This window comes from Atractosteus spatula, chromosome 4 (assembly GCF_055471065.1).
Source record: "Atractosteus spatula isolate fAtrSpa1 chromosome 4, fAtrSpa1.hap1, whole genome shotgun sequence".
Classification (NCBI taxonomy): domain Eukaryota; kingdom Metazoa; phylum Chordata; class Actinopteri; order Semionotiformes; family Lepisosteidae; genus Atractosteus; species Atractosteus spatula.
The window spans coordinates 62,684,517-62,712,138 of NC_142709.1; the positions used below are offsets into that span (position 1 = coordinate 62,684,517).

The 27,622-nt window shown below is 37.6% G+C and overlaps 1 protein-coding gene across 1 annotated transcript; it reads right to left on the bottom strand.

The window, feature by feature from the left end:
- Positions 1–399: 399 nt before the first annotated feature.
- Positions 400–27,622, bottom strand: LOC148836816 (uncharacterized). Its single transcript, XM_088914204.1, has 31 exons — positions 27,613–27,622; positions 27,100–27,231; positions 26,177–26,436; positions 25,208–25,289; positions 23,705–24,306; positions 22,425–22,989; positions 21,906–22,105; positions 21,124–21,504; positions 20,394–20,677; positions 19,819–20,090; positions 19,331–19,468; positions 18,536–18,795; positions 18,304–18,388; positions 17,725–17,892; positions 15,395–15,532; positions 14,611–14,867; positions 13,929–14,007; positions 10,049–13,606; positions 9,289–9,533; positions 8,542–8,706; positions 8,185–8,312; positions 7,645–7,913; positions 6,673–6,881; positions 6,207–6,360; positions 5,042–5,388; positions 4,459–4,588; positions 3,758–3,926; positions 3,175–3,369; positions 2,696–2,826; positions 816–1,015; positions 400–681 (listed from the first exon to the last, which is right to left on the bottom strand). The coding sequence occupies exons 1-31, from the start codon at positions 27,620–27,622 to the stop codon at positions 541–543; spliced, it is 9,954 nt and encodes a 3,317-aa protein (XP_088770330.1). The 3' UTR covers positions 400–540.

The following is a 27,622-nucleotide window of genomic DNA, read 5'->3' on the forward strand; positions in this document are numbered from 1 at the left end:
AAATGAAATGGAAAACACACTGCTAAGATCATGCTGTCCTGGCTTTTATCACTAACAGAAACATCATTAAATGATAGAGGAAATCTTTCTGTTAGTTCAAACGTGGCAATGCAAGAGGTATCTGGAATTCCCGGAAGTTTATGTGACTGCTGAAATCTGCTGTTACGATTTGTTCGAAATAGGTGGCCTTCACCTGATACTTCACCTGATACCTAACCTAAGGTACTGCATTTCATCTCCATAAAGTGGGAGCTAGTTTGTTCTTAATTCCCCAATGCTTTGGAACAAAAAGAATCAGAGGTTTTGCATCTTATACAGGCTACAAAACAAACACAAACCCAATAATGGAGTTATAACCACATGATTGCAAAGCAGGCTTTTACTAGAAGAGGCAAAAAACATTATACAGTACTCACTTCATGATCCTCAGGAATCAAACACAGATTGAGAATACATACAATTTCTGAAGAAAACAAACTCAGGCGGAATGTCCAATTTATCATTATACAATGTGTAAAGATAAACATTGATGTGAACCTTCTAAGCCTCGTAGCAGCCTCGTATCATGTTTGAAGTTCTGCACACAAGCCCTGAGGGACACTTCATTGGCCTGCAGGTGACAGATGTGTCTGAGCAAGTGCAGTTCTGTGCGCAGTCCTCCGTGACAAAAGTCTCACCATCCTGAAGGAGAAAGCCAGTAGAAGTTAAACAATGGAGAATAGCTGGCGCCCACAAGTAAAGGAAGCTAATGCAGGAAGCACATTTCTCACACGCCACTGGGACAGTAATGATACAGGATGACAGATAGATCTAACCTTGTGGTAGACATTGTGGTAGAAGCAGCCACACTCCTTGTAGGGCACACAGTCAAAGTTGCTATGCACAAAACCTGGCAAGCACTGGCAGCCCTCTTGACAGGGGGCTTCACAGTCCCTAGGGTTGGCCGGGTTGCCACAGGATGGCGGGCAGGCTGTCATGCACAGCTGGTACTCACTGTGTGAAGGACACGTCATTTCTGTGTCAGGAAAACAGAGAGCAACCTTCACAAACTCATTGTTTTAGCTACAAACTCTGAAAAAGGCAAATGATGAATTATTACATCCATTTAAATATATTTTTTTTAACTTGAAGGGCATCAAAAACTCATTTATGTCACATCAGGTTCTTTTTTGGCTTACGTGTTCACTGATCTCCTGCATTTTCTCAATGCACGGATAATCTGAGCTGTCATTTACTTTATTTTACTAATTATTTTCAACAAAACTCTGTTTTTTTTTCCTGACAGTAGCTGGAAGCCTATTGCAATTGTGAGGTTTTTTTTTCACTTTTTAAACTGCTGGTGTTCACAGACTGGGCAGCCTGAGAATGTAATACTAGACAGGTATACCGGAACAGATAAGCTATTACATTTGTGACAAAAAATGTGTTATCCAAGATGATAGCTTGACCCGTGTATGTGAATACCTTTTCAGAGTGTTCTTCTTTCGAGCTGCAGAACGCATTGAATTGAAACTTGGCAAACCTTATCAACAACTGAAGCTTTGTAAAGTTTTCACTGAAAAGTGGATCCGTTGATTTTTTTACACCTACAAAGGGGTCATGCTCCTGCTCATAAACAGTTTGCAAAATTAACTCCAAACTCTCCAAGAATTATAGGTAGAATTACAGCGCAAATATAAGTGAAAATGAGGATACTTGCATAAAACAAGATCCATTCGTTTTTTTTCTGCTAAAACTTGACCCATAACACTAATTACAAGTACAAAAAGTATAAAAATTATTAGAATCTTTCTAATGAACACACCATTAACATCTGACCTGCTGTTATTTCTGCATATGCCAAAATGGCTGAACTACTGCCATTTTGTTCTTAGTAAAACCTACTGTATTTCAGACTTAAACCTTGCATACTGCAATGCTGTTTGCTCTCACAACAGGCCACAGCAAACCACACCTGCAGTATCCTCACTCCTGATGCTATACTACTAACCGCAAAACATGCTTAGCAAAGAAGCTCCAAATTTGGATGGCATCATTCTAGATTCCCCTTAATTTACTCGCAGTGCACTCACTTGCACTCACTCCATGAAAGTAAATGAGTACCGACCTGCTTTGAAGTCATGAAAACTGTTTCCCATTTTCTACTGTCTTTGAGTTGACACTGAATGCTGGTATTAGGATTTCCCATTTAATTCCAGCATAGGGCTGGCTTTATACACTATGTTAGTATAGAGCTGGTTGTATAATATAATAACTGTAATACAATATACTGTAATATGATATGATATTATATAACAAATACATTTTCATTATCTGTAGTGTATGTGATGGCTATGGATCAATAAGATTACATATAACCAAAATTGTCCCCAAATTTCTTCATATCAGATTCAAAAGCAACATTTCTTTAATTCATCTGGCACTCATCTGGCAGTTATTGACTTTCATCAAAGGTGTTTTGCTTTGCAGGCTGTCACCCAAAATGCACTGGACGCTATCCTGCAGCATTCAATGTAATCAACATTCCAAAGGACCATTGTATTTTTTTGCAGAGCTGAAAGCTAACCTAAAACTTTTACTGCTTTTTCTAAAGAGACTATCAATCAATTTCTTATCAACTCCTCAGTCCATACAAAATGCTGTTTGTCAGTTTCCCCCACGAGCTGTCAGTTCAGCAAGAGTGATTTCTTATTACCACACAGAGTGCTTGCCCTCCAGTTTCCAATGGAGATTCCTCTTTTCTGACAGGCCTCTGAATAGCGTTGCAAGCTTTTACACAGAAGGCTTGTGTTGTTAAAAGATGAACACTGGTCAGCGACACAGTTTCTGGAGAGGAAAGGAGTAGCTTAGTTTAAGTCACTTTTAAGCTCTTACTCAATTTTCTCTCACACTTGTGTCCACCTTCACAGTTCCAGAATGTTGAGCAATGATCAAACTCACAGCTGTTTTGATCAAATTACTACAAAGCTGAATAGATAGTGGAGGTGCAATACACACCATATTATACACACGGCACAGTGATCACAAGATCCTTAAAAAAAGAAAAGAAAACAAAAACATTGAAGTGGGTTGAATTCAAAGGAAGGAAAGTGAAGCTGACGATTCAATGGCTCATCTGTCAATCCCACAGGACTAGTATTGAAGTAGAACAGAAAGATGGGAAAATATACTCACTCGAGATGCTTTACAGGTGGAATGGCACCATGACAAGTGGAAAATGGTCCCTGGGGGTCAGAAATTATGCCACAGAAACTCATGCTATTTAGGAGGGTCTTCTGTTGCTCTGTGCATTGAAAGGATATTGTAGCACTCACACCTGTGTTATTGTAGTCTTGATTTGCAGCATCACTGTGGCTTGAGAAACTTCTTCTACAAGATGGGAGGATAGAGAGAGGTAATGCTTAGCTAAACCCACACATTTCTGTTAATAAAGATGTCCCAGCTGCTGCATTTATCCACATATGGTGAGAACTTGTACTGTATCTTTAGATTCCGTTACGTAAACGTGACATAATAGCTTATCCAAAACAAAGTGACAAAAGTTACTTTATATATATAGGTTCAATAAGGCCTGTTATCTTCAATTGACCTGGGGTGAATGGATACACCATGAACAGTAGAAAAAGAAAGATCTGGTTTCAGTTTTGCATGTTGGTGGCTGTGTTGGAGTTTGGGTGGCAGTGGTGTATGTGGGTTACTGCTATAAATTACAGTATTTTGGTCACATTTATGAATCACACAGTTGGAGTAGATATACCTTTCTCTGTAATTTAACTTGCTTGTCTGTACTCGCCAGCTTTCTCCAAATTCATTTATATTCTTTGCCTGGCTTCCATCCGGCTTCATGAAATCATTATTCTTATCTCCATCATAATTCCCACACAATCCCACTATCTTGTTTTGGTATGTATAAGGAAGAGTTATCTCTAAATAAAAGAGATAAAAGATAAATAATATATACCATGATGACATTTTACATGGAATTGCATTAGTAGACATACAGAAACATTAATATCTGAACTATTTACTATAACTTGAAATATCTGAATATTTATCTTCTTCAAAGATATTTAAAAAATAATAATGAGCATGTTAAAAAGGTAGGATGACTCTGTGTATTTACATCAATGTTGCTGTTCTGATATTTGAATTATTTTATTGTTCAACTCTAAATGAATACCCATTTAAAAGAATGAAAAAGGAGTTTATATTGTACACCTAAACTGCTTCAGACAAAATATAGTTTAACAGTTCAGGATATATATTTTCCCTGTTCTTTTTTGTGTGATATGGTGTCATTATTCAAAATAAAAACACTCAATAAGTAATAAAAATGGTAATAAGAACATTTTAAATCCTCTTTGCATCTTGACACAGTGTGAACCAGTAATGAACCTGCCACTCTCCTTCATTGAGGTGCAAAATTAAATTAAATGTCTCCACAGAATTCCATACTACCTGCGTGGTCATGTCCATCAAATTTCACTGACAATCCGAAGTCTGTCTCCAAGAAGAGGAGTGAGGACCGCTGTGTGATTTTCATTCCTCTGTGAGGAATGGTTGGTGGTTTTACTTTTTCACCATCCAGCTGAATATGTGTTTCATTAAATATTATAACAACAAAAGAAAAAAAATATCTTTAAAAACTTAGTTAGAAGGCTTCTGTTATCTGAAAAGAAACACTAATCGACAATGAAGAATTTACAGTGTTTTATAATTTAGTCTAATGGCTGGTTTTCCCACGACAACAGAATATAACATTTTTATCTAGATTGGGGATCTAGTTTCAAAATAAAACTTCAAGAACAAAAAGTATAGAAAACAATACAAACATTGATAGACTTTTAAGGACCAAGTAATAGGTTTATTCCATGCTGAAAAGAGAAGAAAGAAAACACAACGTTTTGGATGTGGAGCCTTCTTCAGGTGTAAGATGTAACATAACCAGAAATAACATAATCAGAAATGCATCCTAACTCACAACTAATTTAAACCTACTATAGGATTTGATATAAAGGTGAAAAGGGTGAAACCTATTTACCACAAGCTTTCTTTTATGCTTGAACTTCACTGTATGATTATAAACTCTGATTTTGATCTCTTTCAGGGTTGTGAGGCCTTCTTCATCATCTTCATTGTCACTGTCGTCATCATCATCATCATCATCCTCATCATCATCATCATCATCCTCATCATCATCATCTTTGTCATCCTCATCATCATCATCCTTCACAAGTTTATTGATGCCTTCAATATAGATCACTGGAAGATCCTTTGGAATGTGAACCGTTTGGACCAGAATGTAGGAATGTCTGCCTTCAAAATGATGCTCCATGTTATCAAATGTTTTATATTTGGGATCTCCAGACACCGAGCACTCACTGAAATCTGGAAGGAAAAGCACACTGCAGTTACTCTGAGCTAAATGAGACATACACAACACTAGATATGTTTTCTGTAAAAAGAACAATAATTGTTATTACTTTTTTATATTATTATTTAAGATATTATTTTTTTCAGAATTACCAACAATGAATGTTTGGACTGAATTAAAAAATGAAATTTACATAATGGAAAAATGAACATTTTCACTTAAATTACATATGAACAAGTTTGTAAAATATTGGTCTAGATGGGTTAAATACATTAAGGTGTTTTAAAGTCTGAATTTGTTGAGATACAGAATAACTGAAACTAGAATTAAGAATATATATGTACATTCTTTTTCCCACTTCATAAATCATAAAAAACATGAATTATTTCTATTTTGAATGTATACAGTTTGGATAGAAGTAAAATAATTGTAAAATATTAAGGGGATAGATAAGAAAAGACTAAATTTTCCATGTATGATGTATTTTGGTAAATTTGTATTATAAATGGTTATTCTACAATGCCATCTGTATTTAAAAGGGTTTTCTCTATTCTCTAAAATAAAAAAATAAAGAACAACATTTTGCCTGCCATTATCCAAAGTAGAAAACTCCCACAGCACTGTCTTTACATTTTCCAAGAAAATTACCTGTAGTTTGCATGCAATATATAAATATTGCAGTGACAAAATATTTAAGACCTAAGAGAAGAGTTATTACAATGATGAAACGAAACAAATACTACAATTCTGCATAACTACACTTCAGCATAACATGTAGAAAACCTCCATCTACAGGGAAGATTAGATTCTCAACTGTGCCAGTACAGCTTACCTGTAGACTTGCACTTGTATTCCCCATTGTCACTGAGAGCACACACCGAGTCATCATCACAGCCATAGTCGTCACAGTCAATTTCTGCATGATCATCCTCTTCTTCACATTTGCATTTCTCAGAGCAGTGGTCAGTGATCCAAGACTCACCTAGCTGATAGTTGCATAAACACAGTGTATCTATAAAATGCTGTAGTTTCCATCAACTCACATTGTTGTAGTGTAAATTTCCTATCAACTGTTACAGGTTTCTCACAATACAGTTTCTCAATGGAACGAGACTCTGACAGATTTTTACATTCTTTAATATTCATCCTTGGATCACTGCTCCAAATAAAATCAAACACCAAGCAGAATTAAGTTGGAGTGGCTATGTGTATATCGACTAGAGGTGATATTCATGACCATACGCGGCAAGAATAAAAGATCAATGGGAAGAGAGGAACTGCAGAAGAAAAATACTTACTTTATAGTAGTTACCCTTCTTGTCCTGGCACCCACATTTCCTTATTGGCACACATTTGTCTTCGCTCAGCACATAGCCGTTGTTACACACACAGCCTTCCACACAAGACTGGACTTTATCACAATGCACTGAAGCATGGAGATCTGCGCAGGTGGGCTGGCAAGCAGGGACACAAACTGTGTAGTGGCTGTTCTTTGGACATGAGAGAGCTGTAGGAGAAGAAAGTGCATGAGGAAAAAATAATTACATTTGTTGGCAGGTTTTAAATTAATAAGTAAATCCAGCAGCAATGCCACTTTTGCTCTGCTGCATGTATTAACCACTCTTAATATTAGCAACAACTTCACCAGCTTGTATCTTGATCTAATCAGATATTACAAGCAAAGCAAAGGTGGGCTTGGTCAGTATTCGGAAAGCTAGAGACATAAAGACTTGTGTCCCGGCTCCATTCTAAGTTGTGCTTGCACAGTTTATCTTATCTGTGGTTCCTCCTTAATTCAACAGGTGAAGTTGAATATCTCCACCTGATATATTGAGTAGTGGTGACATTGCTGCATGATGGCTGCCATACGTCACCAGGTAGGTGTTGCACTTCAGTGGAGGATGAAATAGGGGTACATTTACAGTATATATAAAGTCCCTGGGAATTCTTTTGGATGTAACTTTTTATAAACACAAGGAATTATTAATTCATTCTTAATGTCATTCACCAAAATAATACTGTCACCTAAAGCAAACGAAAACCAGTTCCCAAACATATTTAATGCAGGTGTAGGAAAAATGCAATCCTAATGGTAGAAAACAAAAACAAGTGGAATGGGAATATTATTCCATTTTCATACTTTTGAGGTAAAATTTTGATTGTGAGAAATGCAAAGAGAAGCATTGGAAACAATGGAAATCTTAAAGGCTTCCAGGTGGAAAATCTCTATTTTATAAAAAAAACCTATATAAATGAGTAAATATACTTATGACAAAAGTCCCCACGTCTCCAGTTGATGTGTACTCCCTCACTTCTGCAAGCACTCACGTAGGCCTGGATCATGTCACACAGAGTCGATATCATACCGAGGTACTTGCACATATCATAAACACAGCTTTCAATGAAATGCTCAGGTGGAATTACAGAATGACAAGGTTTAAACGTTTCAGAGAGCAAGACCTCACACTGCTTTTCAATTTCAGGTTTCTGATCAGTCTTGCAGGGAGAGCCTAAGTCTTCTCTTTCATCTGCAAGGCACCTAGGGCAATTCAAAAGTAAACACAATTAGATCATTCACTCTTCCATATACACATACAACAGCATGCATACCTGTATAATGGGACATCGTCACGAAGCTTGTAGTCAGTTGAAATAAACATACTTTCACAGAAAAAAATGCCTTTTTTAAACAGCTTTGACACTTTGACAGCTAAATTTCTGTTTCTAGTTCTCTTTACTTGCAGTAGAAATTGCACTTTAGGTGTTCTTCTGTTTGTTTAGTGAACGTTTGTATTATAATAACTTCTTACTCGGGTGGACTGTCTTCATCTATTTTCCAGCTGTTTCCAAAATGGGACACGTTGTGAGCCAGCTGCCCATCTGGCAAGAGCAATTCATCATCCTGACGGTTGTTGTTGTTTCCACACATGCCACATACCTTCACAAATATGAAAAAAAACCCAACAACTTACAGCTTCTTCACTTCATGTTTCAAGAGCACACTTTCTTCCAGTACAAAAAAATGTTAGAAAGTGTTTTGAGTTATTACCAAACATAACTTACACTTGATCAACTAAGTTAGCAAAGACAAATATACTGTACACCAGTGCCAAACCTCCTACAATGGTTGTCAGGATATGTACAGGAAATATATTGACATACTGTACCTTTGAAAAATATTCAGGTGGTAGTCTGATTTCAAGGTGCTGTTTTCCATCAAATTTCACAGATACTCCAAAGTCGGTTAACATTGCAGTATACAGACCTTGGGAGGTGACAGTAATTCCTTTTGCAACTGGCTGATACACATTGCTGATTTCCTTGCCATTCAACTGTCACAACACAAACGTAAGAAAAACAAACATGTTCTGAATCGCTTTGGGTTTTACGTAGTTTCCAATGCAGTTCTTTTCCCTTACAATCCAACGTGTCCAATTAAAAAAAATCACTGTGCTCAGAATATGGAGTAGTTTACTGGTATCCTCTAAACTCAAACACAAATTTATATCTACATGTTGTACCCTTGTGGATTTTTCAAGATCACTCTACAGTATGTACTTGATCAGCAGAATTCACAGTAATAATAAAACTAGATTTTACTTTTCTAACCCAACTGAGTACAGTATATCCTGCATAACTCCAGGTGTGGTTTATATACAGTACTAGTAAAAGTGCTTGCTTGGATCATCTTGCAATATTCTTGCTCTGTAATATGTTCTACTTGAAAGTTAATGACAGATATTTTTGAAAATGTAGTTAGAATTATAGAATTCTTACGATCTGTGTCTTTTATACAGTACCTTAGTCAAAAGAAATCAATATCTCTTTGCACCTGCAAAATCCAGTATACTGTATGCACTATTACACATATTTGTTTTTCACAAAGACAAAAAATAATGTTGCTTTTAACCTACCAGGAGCTGTTTGTCTTTCAGAATACTCAACTTGTTGTTGTACACTGTGATATCCACCTGTTTAAGGTATGTGGCCTCTGGTTGGCCATGGGCTTCATTCAGACCACTGATAGTTATTGGAGTAACACTGCCATCGGTCTGACAAACCTTTACCAGGGTGTATGCACAGGCACCCACAAAAGTGTGCATGACCTTATCAAAGGTAAAGTAATGGGGGTCCCCAGCAATGTGGCAAAAAGAGGCACCTGAAACAATCACAATGATTGGAAATACAATCAGTTGATCAGCAAAAAAAAAAGGGTTTATACAGTAATTTGGGGAGGAAGGTTAAACCTTCATCTCTCACACTTCCACTTGCCTAAGTAAATAATTCTTGCAGCCAGGACTTTCTTTTGTGCATCTATCTCATCTTCCCGCCTCCCCATCTACACTCTTGCAGCAAATTCCCTACCTCACTCCTCGCAATACTGAGAGAGGAGTGGGGGCAGCCTACCCAGCCTCAGATAGGCTATTATTCCCTTAGGTGGGGAGTCATACCAAATACTTTATACATATTTCTCTCTCTCTCACATTCATTAGAACATGACTGAACTACTGCAACAATAGTTATCCCTGTCAACAAAATAAGGAAATGAAACATATACTGTATTTTGCCTTTGCATATATTACCAGTAAAGTATTGATATACTGTATATATATATATTGGTACTTCAGACTAATATACAGTATCTTAAAATGGTGACTTCTTATTCTTTCTTACCTTGTGCTTTGTTGGTTGTTTGCTCAGGTTTTCTGGTTGTAACCCCTGTGGATGCTGTGATAGATGTAGGTGTTGCCACTTCTGGATGTCTAGTGGTTGGTAGTAATGGTTTAGTTGTGTATGTAGTTGTATATGTTATGGGTTGTTGGGGTGGTTTAGTTGTTGATATTGGAGGCTGAGGCATATTAGTTGTAGATGATAATGGGTGTTGAGGTGTTTTTGCTGACATAGGAGGTTGAGATGGTTTAGTAGGTAAAATTGGAGGTTGTTGGGATGGTTTATTTATTGATATTGGCGGCTGAGGTGTTTTCTCTGATTTTGCTGGTTGAGTAGTTGGTTTTGATGGTGCTGTTGGGGGCTGGGGTGTTTTACCTGTCAATATTGGGGGTTGAAGTGATGTAGTAGTAGATGATACTGGGGGCTGATGTGTTTTATCTGATATTGGGGGTCGGGATGGTTTAATTGTCGATATTGGTGGTTGGTGTGGTTGAGCTGTAGATGATATTGGGGACTGGGTTGGTTCAGCTGTTAATATTGGAGGTTCTTGAGATTGTTTATTTGTTGATATTGTGGGTTGGGTTGGTTTATTTGTTGATATTGGTGGTTGGGGTGATTTCTCTGATATTGGCAGTAGAGTAGTTGGTTTCAATGGTTTAGCTGTTGATATTGGGAGTTGAGTTGTTTTCCCTGATATTGATGGTTGAATGTTTGGTTTTGATGTTGATATTGGGAGTTGAGGTGGTTTTGGTGGCGATACTGGGGATTTGGGTGGTTTGGCTGTTGAAACTGGGTGTTGTTGAGATGTTTTAGCTGTTGATATTGATTCCTGGGGTGGTTCAGTTCTTGATACTGGGGGCTGAGGTGGTTCAGTTGTTAATACTGGGTTTTGGGCTGGTTTAGTTGTTGATACTGGAGGTAGAGGTGGTTCAGTTTTTGATACTGGGGGTTGGGGTGGTTCAGTTGTTGATACCAGGAGTTGGGGTGGTTTATTTGTTGAAACTGGGGGCTGGAGTGGTTTAGTTGTTGATACTGGAAGTTGTGGTGGTTTAGTTGTTGATATTGGTTGCTGGAGTGGTTTAGTTGTTGATACTGGGAGTTGGGCTAGTTTAGTTGTTGATTCTGGGAGCTGGGGTGTTACAGTTGTTAAGACTGGGGGTTGGGCTGGTTTAGTTGTTGATATTGTGGTTGTTTTCTCTGATATTGACAAAAGACTAGTTGGTTTCAATTGATTAGTTGTTAATACTGGGGGTGGGGATGGTTTATTTGTTGATACTGGGAGCTGGGGTGTTACAGTTGTTAATACTGGGGGTTGGGCTGGTTTAGTTGTTGATATTGCGGTTGTTTTCTCTGATATTGACAAGAAAGTAGTTGGTTTCAATGGATTAGTTGTTGATACAAGGGGCTGAGATGGTTTATTTGTTGATACTGGGGGCTGGGGTGGTTTAGTTGTTGATACTGGAAGTTGTGGTGGTTTAGTTGTTGATACTGGGAGTTGGGCTAGTTTAGTTGTTGATTCTGGGAGCTGGGGTGTTACAGTTGTTAATACTGGGGGTTGGGCTGGATTAGTTGTTGATATTGTGGTTGTGTTCTCTGATATTGACAAAAGAGTAGTTGGTTTCAATGGATTAGTTGTTGATACTGGGGGTGGGGGTGGTTCAGTTGTTGATACTGGGAGTTGGGGTGGTTTATTTGTTGAAACTGGGAGCTGGAGTGGTTTAGTTGTTGATACTGGAAGTTGTGGTGGTTTAGTTGTTGATATTGGTTGCTGGAGTGGTTTAGTTGTTGATACTGGGAGTTGGGCTAGTTTAGTTGTTGATTCTGTGAGCTGGGGTGTTATAGTAGTTAATATTGGTGGTTGGGCTGATTTAATTGTTGATATTGTGGTTGTTTTCTCTGATATTGACAAGAAAGTAGTTGGTTTCAATGGATTAGTTGTTGATACAAGGGGCTGAGATGGTTTATTTGTTGATACTGGGGGCTGGGGTGGTTTAGTTGTTGATATTGCGGTTGTTTTCTCTGATATTGACAAGAAAGTAGTTGGTTTCAATGGATTAGTTGTTGATACAAGGGGCTGAGATGGTTTATTTGTTGATACTGGGGGCTGGGGTGGTTTAGTTGTTGATACTGGAAGTTGTGGTGGTTTAGTTGTTGATACTGGGAGTTGGGCTAGTTTAGTTGTTGATTCTGGGAGCTGGGGTGTTACAGTTGTTAATACTGGGGGTTGGGCTGGATTAGTTGTTGATATTGTGGTTGTGTTCTCTGATATTGACAAAAGAGTAGTTGGTTTCAATGGATTAGTTGTTGATACTGGGGGTGGGGGTGGTTCAGTTGTTGATACCGGGAGTTGGGGTGGTTTATTTGTTGAAACTGGGGGCTGGAGTGGTTTAGTTGTTGATACTGGAAGTTGTGGTGGTTTAGTTGTTGATATTGGTTGCTGGAGTGGTTTAGTTGTTGATACTGGGAGTTGGGCTACTTTAGTTGTTGATTCTGGGAGCTGGGGTGTTACAGTTGTTAATACTGGGGGTTGGGCTGGTTTAGTTGTTGATATTGTGGTTGTTTTCTCTGATATTGACAAGAAAGTAGTTGGTTTCAATGGATTAGTTGTTGATACAAGGGGCTGAGATGGTTTATTTGTTGATACTGGGGGCTGGGGTGGTTTAGTTGTTGATACTGGAAGTTGTGGTGGTTTAGTTGTTGATACTGGGAGTTGGGCTAGTTTAGTTGTTGATTCTGGGAGCTGGGGTGTTACAGTTGTTAATACTGGGGGTTGGGCTGGATTAGTTGTTGATATTGTGGTTGTTTTCTCTGATATTGACAAAAGAGTAGTTGGTTTCAATGGATTAGTTGTTGATACTGGGGGTGGGGGTGGTTCAGTTGTCGATACTGGGAGTTGGGGTGGTTTATTTGTTGAAACTGGGGGCTGGAGTGGTTTAGTTGTTGATACTGGAAGTTGTGGTGGTTTAGTTGTTGATATTGGTTGCTGGAGTGGTTTAGTTGTTGATATTGGGAGTTGGGCTAGTTTAGTTGTTGATTCTGGGAGCTGGGGTGTTACAGTTGTTAAGACTGGGGGTTGGGCTGGTTTACTTGTTGATATTGTGGTTGTTTTCTCTGATATTGACAAGAAAGTAGTTGGTTTCAATGGATTAGTTGTTGATACTGGGGGCTGTGGTGGTTTATTTGTTGATACTGGGAGATGGGTAAGTTTAGTTGTTGATATTGGTTGCTGGAGTGGTTTAGTTGTTGATACTGGGGGTGGGGCTGGTTTATTTGTTGATATTGGGAGTTGGACTAGTTTAGTTGCTGATATTGCGGTTGTTGTCTCCGATATTGACAAAAGGGTAGTCGGTTTCAATGGTTTTGTAGTTGATACTGGGAGTTGGGGTGGTTTAGTTGTTGATTCTGGGAACTGGGGTGTTACAGTTGTTATTACTTGGAATATGGCTTGTTTAGTTGTTGATACTGGGGGGTGGGGTGGTTTAGTTGTTGTTTGCATAGGTTTGTGGGATTCTGTGATTGTTAATATATCTTTAATATTGATTTTCACTGGCTCTATTAAATCTGTGAATAGAGCAAAGGAAAAAAATATTGGTATTATTAGTGAATTGAATGATAGGAAGTCAAAAATGTTGCATATAAAGTTTCCCAGAGTGCTAATGTTTTCTTGAAATAGATCTTCTTAAAAAACATTACTAATAGATTTATTTTCATTAACCTATTAAAACATAATAAATGAAAAGTATTTTGTACTGTATAACAATAGTTACTGTTTCAGAATCTCAAAAATGCTCTGTAGCATTACTTAAAAGTTAATAAAAGTATCCGAACTGTCAAATTTACATTGTCATCTTAAAATGATTAAGCCTGGGATTTATCTGAATACCTGCACATTTTCCAGGTTTAAGAGTTATGTCATCCACTGCAATGTCTGAGCCAGTTCCTCTTTGTCCTTCAAGAATAATCTAGAAAGATAGAGTGGAAATAGTGCTCTCTGAAACCATGGCATTTTAAAAGAGACTAAACAGAGAATTTGAATTAATTATTTAATTTAATTTGAATGTTACTAACAAGAATACTTTTTTAAATTGGTCTTCCAGATTACTGTACATAAATTATATTTCCCACAAGAAATGCTGTTTCATATTAATTAAAATAATTCTTTCAGTGCTATAATCTCTCAACTAGAAAATAGCCACATTCTGTAATATAAAAAGTACAATAAAACACAGCCTAGAAACAGCATTTAATTCCTTCAAGTACTGCTTCAGGTCCTTTTGTATTTGTAGGGCAAACTACTGTATGTCCACTTTGCCATGATGGAAACAGTTTAGATGGTTGTGATGCCCTAGTGGAAAATATAGAATCATCTGTCATACAGTATACTGTATAAATAAAAAGAAAGACATACAGTATAGGTCATTTTCAATTTGGAAGTAAAATATACTACCCAAGTCCTTTTCATTACCAATATGTTGCAAACCACATTAAACTCTTACAGCTCTTGAGACTCTTAAGAAAAAAATTACTAACATTATATTGCATACACCCGAGCAACAGTAAGTTACCTGGAATGGTCCAGGGGACTTTATTTCTATTCCTGCTCTGTGCCACATATCTCCATGATTTGTTGTCTCAGACCATATCCTGACAGTGCTTCTGTTCTCCAGCAAGTAAACATTCAGGGCCATAGTGCCAGCCACACCATACATGCGATACCAAAAATCCAGACACTGAGGCCTGAGATCTGTACACTCTGAGCTGAGCAGGCGAGCTCTACCTCCGTTATAAACACCATCATCCTCAATGTACATGTAGTAGCCATCTAAAGAAGTAAAAACAAGCAAATTTGGGAAGTAGGCACTAAATATTGTCCTGAATAATTGATTACAATATCTCTACAACTCCAAATCCAAGACACTCTAGGAGAACTAAGTGCAAGAATTCTTAAATGAAAGTCCCAAAGTATATTGAGCCTTACATAAATCTATCACTATCCTATCTGCAACAAATTCACAAAGATATTATCAGGAAAGTAGCAGTTGCATTGTTATTTTATTGAAAAGACAATAACATAGGTCAATGCAGTATACTTACCAGTTTAATAGTTTGGTCAAATCTTCATCAAGTTTATTAGGATAATGCCTTGATATCTTATTTGACTCAAATGAAATGACAGACAAAAGACAAAAGAGATCAAAGGAACCCCACGATACAGATGCAAAGTTCTTCTAGACAAAGGTTGTGTTGCAGAAACATTTGGTGGATTGGGTGGAAAAGCTTGACAATGTGTTTAAAAATGAGCAATTAGTTAATTGACCAGCAGATTTTGGAATACACACATTTCCTTACCTCTGGTAGTGTGATTAAATGATGGTCCTGAGAATGTGGAAGAGGTAGCCTCAAGATGCCTTTTCCAGTGTAAGCTGCCTGTCAGCGGTTGGGACCATCCACAGAAGTCCGTCTCAAAGTTGCAGTCCAAAAGGCAGACTATGACAATGCCATTTTTAAACACATTTTTGCGATTAAATAAATAAGCAAAGCAAATATCAAAATTAACACTATGAATGGGGCAGTGAGCATGTTGGCAAATCATTTCTGCATTTACAGGTCCAGTTCTTGTTTAGAATAAACAGACAATTTCCTACTTGTAAACATTGTATGAAACAAAAATTAAATACAAAGGGTGAAACATAATTAAACATTTCTTCAACAAAAATGTGGGCATGGGAAGACCATGAAACTGCATACAGGAGATACAGTGGCTATCAAAAGTATTCACCAGCTCTTTTTTACATTTTATTGTGTTTCAATATGGAATCATAATGTATTTGAATGGGAGTTTTTGCCATTGATTGACAGAAAACAATCTAAAGAGTGTCAAAGTGAAAACGAAATTCAACAGATCCTCCTAAAGTAATTATAAAATATAAAATGGAAAATAACTGATTACATAAGTATTCATCCTCTTTTAATATTTGGTAGAGGCACATTGCCATAAATCTTCTTGGATAGGTTTCTACCATCTTTGCACATTTTGACACTACAATGACTGCCCATTCTTCTTTGCAAAATTGCTCAAACTCAAGGTTGCTCACGGTTGGATGGGAAAAGTTAGTGATCAGCAATTTTCAACTCCTCGCACAGATTCTTGATTGCATTGAGGTCCGGGCTTTGACTGGGCCATTCCAGAACATTTTTCTTTTTTAACCACTCCAGTGTGGCTTTGGCTGTATGTTTTGGGTCAATGTCCTACTGGATGATGAATCTTCTCCCAATTGCAACGTCTCATACAGACTGCAGCAGGTTTTCCTCCAGCATTTCTCTGTCCTTTGCTGCATCCATCTTTCCAACTATCCTCATTAGTCTTCCAGAACCTAATGTAGCAAAGCATCCCTATAGCATGATACTGCCACCACCATACTTCAGAGTAGGGGTGGTGTTCTTGGGACTGTGTTCATTGTTACGCTTGCGTCAAACATAACACTTACCACTGAGGCCAAAAAGGTCCATTTATGTCTCATCAGACCATCTAATCTTTTTCAACTTGGTCTTAGAGTCTTCCATATGACTCCTGGCAAAGTATGTTCAAGATTTGATGTTAATTTTTTGTCACTTTCAGATGAAGCCCAAATTTGTGAAGCACCCAGGCAATTGTCATATGCAGAGCTTCTCCCATCTCAGCCATGGAAGGCTGTAATTCCTTTAGAGTTGTCACAGGTCTATTGGTGGCATCCCTGATTAGTGCTCTTCTTGCCTGGATACTCAGTTTTTAGGGACAGCCTCTTTTTCACAGTATCAAAGATATAAGCCAAATTTGGTAAATTTCTTTAAAATGAACTTTACTCTACTTTGTGAATTATGTAATGCCTTGGGATTTTATTTATACTCTCCCCCGTTTGGCACTTTTCAATAATCCTATCCCAGATTTACTTTGAAAATTCCTTTGCCTTCATTATGTTGTTTTTGTTTGTTGCCATACTAATTAACGGTGGAACCTACCAGAGATAGGGATATTTATTTGGAACTCATGTGAAACACCCTAATTGCACACAGGAGGACTCCATTCAACAATTTATGCAACATCTAGGCATTTGGTTGCACCAGATCCTATTCAAGTGTGTCATAGTAAAAGAGGTAAATACTTATGTACGCAATCACTTACTTTCTCTTTTATATTTTAATTATTTTAGGAGGATCTGTAGAATTCTGTTTTCGGCTTTACATTCTAGAGTGTTTTGTGCTGATCAATTGCAAAAATCCAAATAAATACATTGTAATTCCATACTGTAACACAGTAAAATGTGAAAAAGTCCAAGGGGGATGAGTACTTTTGATAGCCACTGTATTCTATCCCAGCATTGAATCCAGAACCAAAGAGCTTTGGATTAGCAGTACTAACTGCTACTGCATTGTCCTGCCTAAATGTATACAGTATAGTGTAAATACAGTATCAGTTATTAACATATTTATATTTAACCTGTCAATAGGTTATCTGCATCAACCTGACTATTATTAATATGAGTATCAATCAAAAATAAAAATTAATTAAAATTACAGAGCAAATTAATATTGTTAGGACTTTTATTATTTTTTGTACATTTAAATGACTGCCTTTAGTATCCTGACTCTTATGTTTTCACTACTAAGCTGCTCTGAGTATAATTAATGGTTTACTATACCTGAAGGTACATATCCAGGTACTTCATTTGTGTGCATTACAGAGGAAGTGGTTGGCATGGCTTTTACTAGTTTTACGATGGCTGTTGATTTATTTGTTGGTTTGCCAGCTGAAGTTGATGTCTTTGGAATTACAGTTGACATCATTTTCATCTCAAAGTGTGATGAATCTGTTGGTAAAAATGAAATATTTACCTGCATTATAATTATAAGATATGCTTCTTTAATAAATAAGAAGCATACTGCATTTTAATAAATGAACATGGAAAATGGCGACTCGGACTTGGAGCCAGAGAACGAGAGTAAGGAGAAGTGAAGACCGAGTGACACAAATATAGTGACACACAGAAAGGAGAATTTGTTTTTTTTTCCCTCTGTGATTTATATGTGAAAAAAATGTAACATTAGGCGTAACTCAGAAGAAGCTGGAGTTGGTAAGCTCCCAGTGCAGTGTAGTTTTAGGGATCAGGCTAAAGAGATCAAGTTCAAGAGTTCAAGAGTAAGTTCATCACGTTTCACACTGTACAGTATGAAAGAGTAAAATAATGTCTGCTTATAAATATACAGTACTGTTGATTTACCAGTGCAAGGTCCAAATTTTATTGAGATATCATCCACAGCAACATCCGTTTCAGTATCTGTTCCCCTTATTCCTTCAAAGATGAACTGGAAAATTAGATACAGAGAGTATGTTAAAATACCACAAAAACTTCCTTTCAGAAAAATAAATGTGAAATCGGGGAATTTCAGAATTTAACTGACCAAACTCAGATTACAAATGTGCATGTGATCTGTATCAGAGAGATACTGTACCTGTAGTGTCCCCAAGTCCTTTATTTCCAGGTCTGCTCTATGCCATATGTCTCCTTGGTTGTCTTTTCTTGACCAGATTTTTATAGCTCTTTTGTCCTTCAGCAAGTACACATTGAGTGCCATTGCATTAGCTGTCCCATACATGTGGTACCAGAACTGCAGACACAGCAGCTGTCCTGTAGCATTGCACTGAGGGCTGATCACTCGAGCTGAGTCACCAGTGTAGACGCCGTCGCCTTCAATATACATATAATAGCCATCTGAAAAGAAATCAAACAATTCATTAGGATTAAAATGTAATATTTTAAAACTAAGGAGAAAAGGTTCCTGAGCTCAGACTTACTTATAACATTAACCAGATACTGTGTGAAACAATGTAAAATAAAATACAATATCAGAAAGAAAAAACTGAATGTTATACATTGTCATACTTTTCAGGCTGTATTAGACAATATTTCACTCTAAAATTAATTTTATTACTATTTGAATCCTTTTATCTATTCTTCATGTAATCCATTTCTGAAATGTGTTGATTAAATGATTGTACATTTTACTTACAGTACATTATAAATGCTATCAAACCTTTAGCATGACATATAGTAAGACATCTTTTTGCAAATAACTTTGAAAACATTTACCATAGAATTAACAAATACAACTAAGCTGATGTAGTATATAAACAAAGATACAAGGACAATTATACTGTACAAACAATACAGACAACATTCTTTTCTATGGTCTATTGCACAGCGTGAAGAAAGCACTGCAGCTCATGTAATAGTTCTGGACTCTCACCTCCAGTGGTGTGGTCCTGTAAAGGCCCAGTAAATTCAGTAGGTGTGGGTCCGTGCTGCCTTGTCCAATCAAAGCTATCAGTTAACAGCTGAGTCCACCCACATAGATCACTGTCAAAGTTGCAATTCAAAGGACAAGCTAAATGGTAAAACATCCACAAAAAAAGAAATCAGTTTACTCAGAACTGCAGGATGGAAATAGTTTAGAACCCAATCCTTAGAAATATGGTTGGTTTACAGGGGATTGTAGCCCAAGGTAAGAAAAAAGTCTAATAACTCCAAATCATCCTCCATGATGCGGACCTACACCATCCTCTTTTTGGTCCCTGGACAAAAACAATAAAGTGGATTCAGCCTCCAAGATAGCCTCCAAGATAAAGTCCTCATCCTAATCTTCAAAAGGAAGGAAATAAAACACAGAGCAGGCTCCTTGATGTAACTAATGCACAAATGTTGCAGTTTGATACAACAGCTTTGCCACTGACTTACCACAAATTGTCTTCTCCCTCCAGTTCCCTAAATTAACTTTGGCCACCTCACAGGCAGCAGCGTAGGATTCCAGGGAAGTGCAGAGCTGGCGTACGTCACCCCCTGTAGCACAGTGGTCATACACACAGCTATCCACATACAGCTGTGGTGGGATGAACCAATGGCATTTTTCAAAGGGTCCAGGGGCTGCAAAAAGTACACTGCACTTCTGGAAGGCTTCGCTGTCTAGTTGTGGATTACAAGGAAGCACAGGAGGAGGATCTGAATTACAGCTGCAATAAAACACAAACACTTATATTAATTGAAAGGCAGAATTTTCTTACACTTAGCTGTAAATCATCACGACATGTTTGTACTTTGTGCAATCAATATTGCTCAATGCATAACAGGTGTAAAATTCTCTTGTTTAGATTTTATTGCATTCTATATATATATATTTTACGAGCCTTTGCTAATCAATGATTCATAAAGCCAATAAACATCTCATGAAAATCCATTTTCTTCACCTACAAAAGGGAAAGACAGACAAAAAAAGAAAAATTCAAGAGATTTACAGACGTCACTCTTACACTTACATCCACTCATCATCTTGAATTCTCCAGCTCTTCCCAAAGTCCTCAGGACTGTGGACAAGCGTGCCATCTGGAGTCATGAAATCATCCAATTGGCTGTCTGAGTAGGTGCCACAAAGCCCACAAATCTTACCCTTGTATCTTTCATCTATCTGAACAAAAAGGCTATGATCTCCGTCAAACAAGAGCCGAAGGCCAAAGGTAGTTTCCACATGAATATAGGACCCCTCATAAAACACATTTATTTTACTCTCCAGCACTGGCAGTGTCGCTAACATTCCATTTATCTGTATAAAGCAATGAAAATACTGTAAATAATTAGCTGTATGTAATTCAATACTAATGCATTCAAGAAATTTATACAGTATACAGGGCGTTCTAGTTAATCTTTCACTCGGTTAAAAGTAATTCACACTTACAGATGGGAATTATTTGCTTTGAGTCTCGAGTGTTTCAATTGCCAGAATTTAATCTCAGTTTTAAAATCTTAATGATCTGCCTTTGAAGTTCACAATCATTGAAATGCTTTTATTTACCTAGCTTGCTTCATTGGGTATTCTACATGTAATGGTTTTCAGTTATTAAGAAAGCAGTATGGTATTAGAAAAAACCCATAGAAAGAGAAGCACCCGGTGAAAGCTGACAAATCCTGGGAAACATGAAAACCCCACACAGACAGTCCTTCACTCTATGATATAATATCAAAGTATGAAGCACTGCATCATATACTCACATAAACCTTTTTGTCTTTCCTCAGTGCTATATGAAGGCCTTGGACCTCTAAGGCAACAGAGTTCAAAGCAGATAATCCAGGGATCACTCTGTGCTCATTTCTGCTGCTCACGGTGAAATGGACAGAGCTGTTGACACAGGTCTGAACCACAGTGTAGTTGCAGGAACCCTGTAAGTGGTACAGTTTGCCATCAAACGTGGAGTAGTGTGGGTCCCCAAAGATGTGGCATGTAGCTGCACTGGTACGGAAGCAGCCCAGGAAGCCGTCTTTAATTTTACACACTTCGTCCTGTCGACAAGATACTGGCGAACAGGTAATGTTGTTGTTTCCCAGGCATCGACACATGCTCTCACAGTTTCCATCCATGAAAGTGTCTTCCTTCTTTGAGAAAAGAAAGCACCAAGAGCTTAGAGAGAACAGTATGTTGTACATACCTGATATTTTCCTGTTTTGTTTTATAGATTGCAGTGACGTACTGATCATTAGTGTTCTGAATCAACACTGTTGTTTCTACTTCACCTTTCAAAGCGAAACACTCAAAAATCTTCATAATAAGGTACATCTTGGCTGCAAATGCTGTAGTGTTTTATTGACCATACTGATTTGTTTCAAGATTACAAACTCACAAAATATAATTCATAGCAAAAAGAAACGGAGAAAGTCTTAACATTGATTACTTTATACTGTATATTATGATACCAAAGGAGGAAAATATTGTATTCCACACTTTTAAGCACAGATGCATGCAATTCCAGCTCTTTCCCATCCTACAGTTTATTTACCTCATAATATTGACCATTCACCCAGCAGCCACAGTTATCAGGAACAATGCACCTCCCTCCACTGAGCAAAAAGCCATCATCACACTCACATCCTTCTACACAGGGTCTTTTACAGGTTGCTGGGGCATCACGATCCATGCAGGTTTCTGGACAGGCACTGGTACAAGAGTTGTAATGGCTATTTGCTGTACATGTAAGGGCTAGGAAAGAAAAAAAAATTGATGGCACATCACAAGAGAGTCTCGAATTTCAAAACTATAAGGGAATAAGAGATACAGTGTAACATGAACTTTTTTTAGATTAGTGTTTTCCCTATTCCAAATCTACCTTTAATGTCACCACAGCAGGTTACAAACTAACAAGCACCTAAAACGTAGCTAATACTTTGTCCTCTGATCCTCTAAAAATAATTTACTTATGACAAAAGACTCATAAGAGAGCTCATACGTTTTTGAAAAATAGAACTGCTGCTAGATAACTGAGAGAATACCATCATCCCTGCCAACAGCAAATACTTACGACAGAAGGAAGCATTTCTCCAAATTGGCAGGATCAAGCCAGCACTCTGACAAGCATCCGCATAAGCTTGTAAGACATTGCACAAAACATTCAAATCTCCATTTTGAGCACACATGTGGAAAACGCATTGCTGAAAGAAACTCTCTGGATTGACGACAGAAAGGCACTGGGAGAAGTAACCATTCGTTGATGTAATCAGACCACACATTTGATCGCCTTTGTAATTTTGCTCTTTACTGTGGGGACATGGATGGGGGGCCACCGTTGGCTCACAAGTCAGATCTCCAGGTGAGTCTTGCCAGCTGCTTTGGATCTCAGTTTTGTCCTTAGTTTGAAAGCCGGCAGGCATCATGTAGCCATCTTGTCTAAAATGATTGTAGTTGCCACACATGCCACACGTTTTGTTGAAATATAAGCTGGGGACTTTCACTTCCACCATATAATCTGCATTGTAAGAGAGCTTCAGATCAAAACCTGTCTTCAAAACAATTAACCTTCCTCTCTTGTGGATCCTCACTGACTCTCCAGACAGACTCACAGGCAGTCTTCTCCAAAGACCATTAACCTGGACATGGAGATAGAGAGTTAGAAAGCATACAAAAGATGCACAAAACACATCATGACAAGGCAATAGTTAATTTAAACTTCTTGCCTTTTTTAATGACTTTCTTTGTGTCGGTTGTACATTATTCCATGCTTTTCCTCTGCACTTAGTGTAGGTAGAAATATGGTCCCTATTATCTAGATATAAAGTTAAACGTAAAAACTGGCAAGCAGCCACCTGATGATGATTAGGGCATGTTTGAAAGTCACATGTCATCGTGAAATTTAGCAGCACCTTTTAATATATTTTAGATTAATATAATATATTTTAAGATTAATTTACTTGTTAATACTTTAATCAGTAGCAAGAAGATTATCATTAAGGTGTTTTAATGCAAAGATGCAAAACAGAATCTTTAATGTATTCCCAATTTATTTACAATATGTGCAAAGGGGCACATTCAGTATATGAGCTTGTATGGTGAGGTAAGGAGTGCCAAACTGTCTGTATCACATGACCAGTCTATTGGGCAACTTTGGACCATGAGGGACTGTGATCTAATTCCGATCGGAGAATCACAATGGTCAGATGCACTTTGCAACCCATTGCCTAACACATCTATAAACTGAACAGAATATTTATACAGAAATAAGTCTCCTTTTAGCAGCGATTCTATAATCACTTTTTTCTGATGAATGTTTTAAAAAATAGATAGAAGAAATAACGGTGCACTCACCATGACTTTATCTCTCAACTCTTTAAACATGGAGATGATATAATTATAGACATTTACATGGATTTCCTGGATGTAGAAATTGGAGAAATTGCCTCGATTTTCAATTTTCACTTTAACACTGAAGTAGGGAATTGAAGAAGATTTCATGCAAAGTTTAGCCAGTGTGTAGGTGCATGTTCCCATAAACTGATGGAGAGTGTTTTCGAAGGTGTTGTAGTGGGGGCCATTGTGAAGCTTACAGATGCCAAAGGTGGACGGGTAACAGTCAGGTACACCACTGGATATCCCACAGTAGTGATCATTTGGACAGGACGCTGAAGAGCATGTCAGCTGTCCACCCGAAGAAGGACAAGTACATCGAGTTGAACAAGTATCGTCTGTCCAGAATCCCGAACCAGGAGAATAATATACTCCATTATCCCAACAGCCACACTGGTTACTGGGCACACACCTGCCCTCATTGAGGAGATATCCTGTGTTGCAAACACACCCCTCAACACAGGGCCACTCACAAGAGAAGGGGGCATTTGGCAGAGAACATGTGGCAGGGCATGCTGAAGCACAGGAGTCATAGTGGCTGTTTGGTGTACACACAGGGTCATCTGTAAATTCCAAAGGGACAAAAATGAGAGTCTGTTCAAAAACAAATTGTAGCTGAGTTTTAATGTGCCTCTCGGTCCATGTTTGAATACTGAAGAGCTTCCAAAGTGTTCTACACCTTGTAAAACATTACACATAGTGAGACCAAATAAAACACATAATACACCAACTTCATAACAATAAACTCTGAACTGCCTCTCATTTTCATTAGCCAGAGGCTTCTTGCTTCGTCATAGTGAAATCTACCATCAAGCACCTGGTTTGCAATGTGCAACTAGCAGGTACAGTAGGTAGAAATTTTTATTTAATGCTGCCCAAACAATATGTACATGTACAGTAATTACTGGATACCAGGAGAAAAAAGAGCAAACAGAAAGTAGGCCTCTGGAAAGATGGCAGAATGAAAGTTTCCAGGAGCAAACACGATATTGATAGCCCAGACAGACATTTGCTGAAAAGTGTCAGGGAAGCCATAAGTAGATCAATTATAAACAAAGATGATCATTATGGTATATGAACTTTACCTGTACCTTACTTACACCTTACAATATACATATACTGATGTATGAAAGGAGCACAACCTACAAATATAACAGATTAGCAGAACATTTTAAACTGAGATGTCTGACAAAATCACCAAGAATGCAAATCAAAGAATGAATAGTCTTCATTATAAAATGTGACACAGTGTCAAAATGACTGAGCCCTTGGCAGGCCCATCACAGGGCACACACACAGGGACAATCCAAAGACACTGAATAAGCCAGCCAGCTTGTCTTTGGGACATAGGAGGAAACAGTAGCACCAAGTGGAACATTCACACAAAAAGAAAGAGTCCGTCTACCATTTCAATATTTATGAAAGAATATCATTATTAAATAGGAAAATAATAATAACACTTACTGCATGATCCATTTCTGACCCCAACAGTATCAATAGCTATATCACCAAATCCTGACAGCCCCTGCACAGCCTCAAAAATCACCTGGAAAAATAATATTTGTCATATGATTGCCCTGATTAAATACTGTCCAGGTATCATAGCAAATTAAATAGAATAAGATCTAATTTAATTTACTTTTAATAGTTTAATGTTGGGCTTGATTGGACAGGCAATTATGATAATGAATTGAGAAATTAAAAGCAATTTTTCTTTTTGCTTACTCCTTACCTTCACAATAATACTGATGACACAGAAGATGGCTCTTGGTGATTTTCTTATCAGTTAGGCATACATACAAAACCATTAAAAATCAGAATGCAAGCATGGTACAATGCTTTATTCATGTCTTTGTTGTTGTCCTTGGTTCCAGATATCATTCCGGATTACAATCTTGAGGGACTGCATTCTTTTCCCCTAACATGATAATCTTTTATCCCAGCAGGAGTGCTTATTTAATTTATAAAACAAGAACTTCAGTAACATCTGTGAAATTAAGGTTCATACTAAGGCTATACTGCAGTTAATATTTTATTAAATAGATTTAATAAACACTTTAGAGTACGATGAAAATTTCAAGGACATAAGAGTTTAGTTCGAAAGAACGAATGAGACAAAGTGCTTATCCTGGATTCTACACTGTGTGGCAGGCAGAGAGCACTCTGTGACTCTACCGCTGGCTGGGATCTAACTCCACCTCAGGCTGTTTTGAAGAATATAGGCATTCCCTCCTATAACGTGGTGAACTTAAAAGGAGGGCATTTGTGGATGGGGCACGAGCCCACAACATAATTACTACTTAGCAAATATTTCAAAATAATATCAGAGTCACTATATCATTGACATGGCACATAGTACTGTGAGGTTAAAGAGTTCAGTTCAGGTGTGGATGTTCTACATACTGTACAACAAAGAAATGCAAGGAGTATTACCTGTAGTGTGGTTTCTGTAAGGTAGTACACAGGAACAAAACCTTGCTTCCATGATGAACCATGACTCCCACTCATAGTGCTGATCTCTCTCTCTCCAGAAGTATCTTTGGTCAGCACTTTGAGCTTAGTGCTGTTTGGCCCAAGCAGGAGGTACCTGAACTCCACACAGACATTTCCGAGCACACTGATTGATGGACTTTCCAAACGAGCATTCACAGAAGGATTCAAAGGGCTGGTTTTGTGATAAAGATAGTAATCACCTAAACACAATGCAAAGCACAATATAGAAATGTCATTAACTGAAAAAAAAAACACCACAAAAGTAACCACATATTTATTAGACCACCAATTCCATCGCTGCTTCCACCAAACCACAGATTAAAAGATACCTTGGAAAACCCAATTAAATCTGTTAGTTTTTTTTTTACTGAGAAAGTGCAGTGACTCCACTGCCAACACACCACATACCATCATGAAGCTTCCTGTTAAGAGAATGGATTATAATGCATTTTTAGGTACAGAAATTAATTAGTGCTAATCTGAATATTCCATTCTAGTAACTTTCACTGTATGTGGCCATGACATTACTGTAGCTGTTTGTAGCTTTATGAAAAAAAATCTAAAGAGATTTTCATCTTTTGTACAGTATGTGGAACATTAGTTTATCATTTTATCTGAATAGTTTCTTCTGTTCACGTTTTGTGGATTTTACTGCCATGCTGGATTATTGATATGGACTCTAGTAAAGAGGAACAGATCCACTTGGTTGTTTCTCTCCTTCAGTATCATAACCTTCAGATTAAGGTGATCCTAATAGGTGTACTCCCACTGATAATTAAGTGTGAGCTAGTTTAGCCTCTAAGGCCTAAGAACAAGCCATTTAGATTCAATAATAAATAATGAATAAGAGGTTTGATTATTACCTCTTTGAACATGGAGAGCAGCTGGATGTGACGCTGGAGTGGATATAGTTTGCTGCATCCTTATCCAGTTGCTACAGTTCCAATTGCAAAATGGAGCCTGTTCATCATTGAAGTCACACTTTGCAGCATAAACTGAAACACAGAACAAAGCCAAGCGTGAAAACTGACAAAAAAAAAACTGAATTCTGCAAGGAAATGAAAGTGCAGAAGAGATCTCAACACATTCCATTCTATCTCAAAAACCAGTTTATTTCAGGTTTACAGTTGTCCACTGCTGCAAAAGAGCAAGAAGTGTTGAAACACAAAGTTTATTAAGTGCTGTAAATATGAGAGATATTTGAGTTGCGTTTTGTATCTATACAAACAAATGGTGTTGAATTGTATAAAGATAAAGAATATCAAATTTGAATGCCTCTAGGTACATTATACATAGTGGCTTTGCATTAGTATTACACTCCGATTGCTATTATCTTTTTGTTAACCTCTTCAGTCCTGAAGTCCACCTCCTCCTACCATCCCTCAT

What these genes read in the sequence shown, in the direction of transcription:
- LOC148836816 (XM_088914204.1), bottom strand. An exon ending in ATTTAATCACACTACCAGAG is followed by an intron (nt 14,868 to 15,394) that starts GTAAGGAAATGT and finishes TTACTTCTTTAG; the next exon opens with ATGGCTACTACATGTACATT. An exon ending in TGATGGACATGACCACGCAG is followed by an intron (nt 3,927 to 4,458) that starts GTAGTATGGAAT and finishes TCTTTTATTTAG; the next exon opens with AGATAACTCTTCCTTATACA.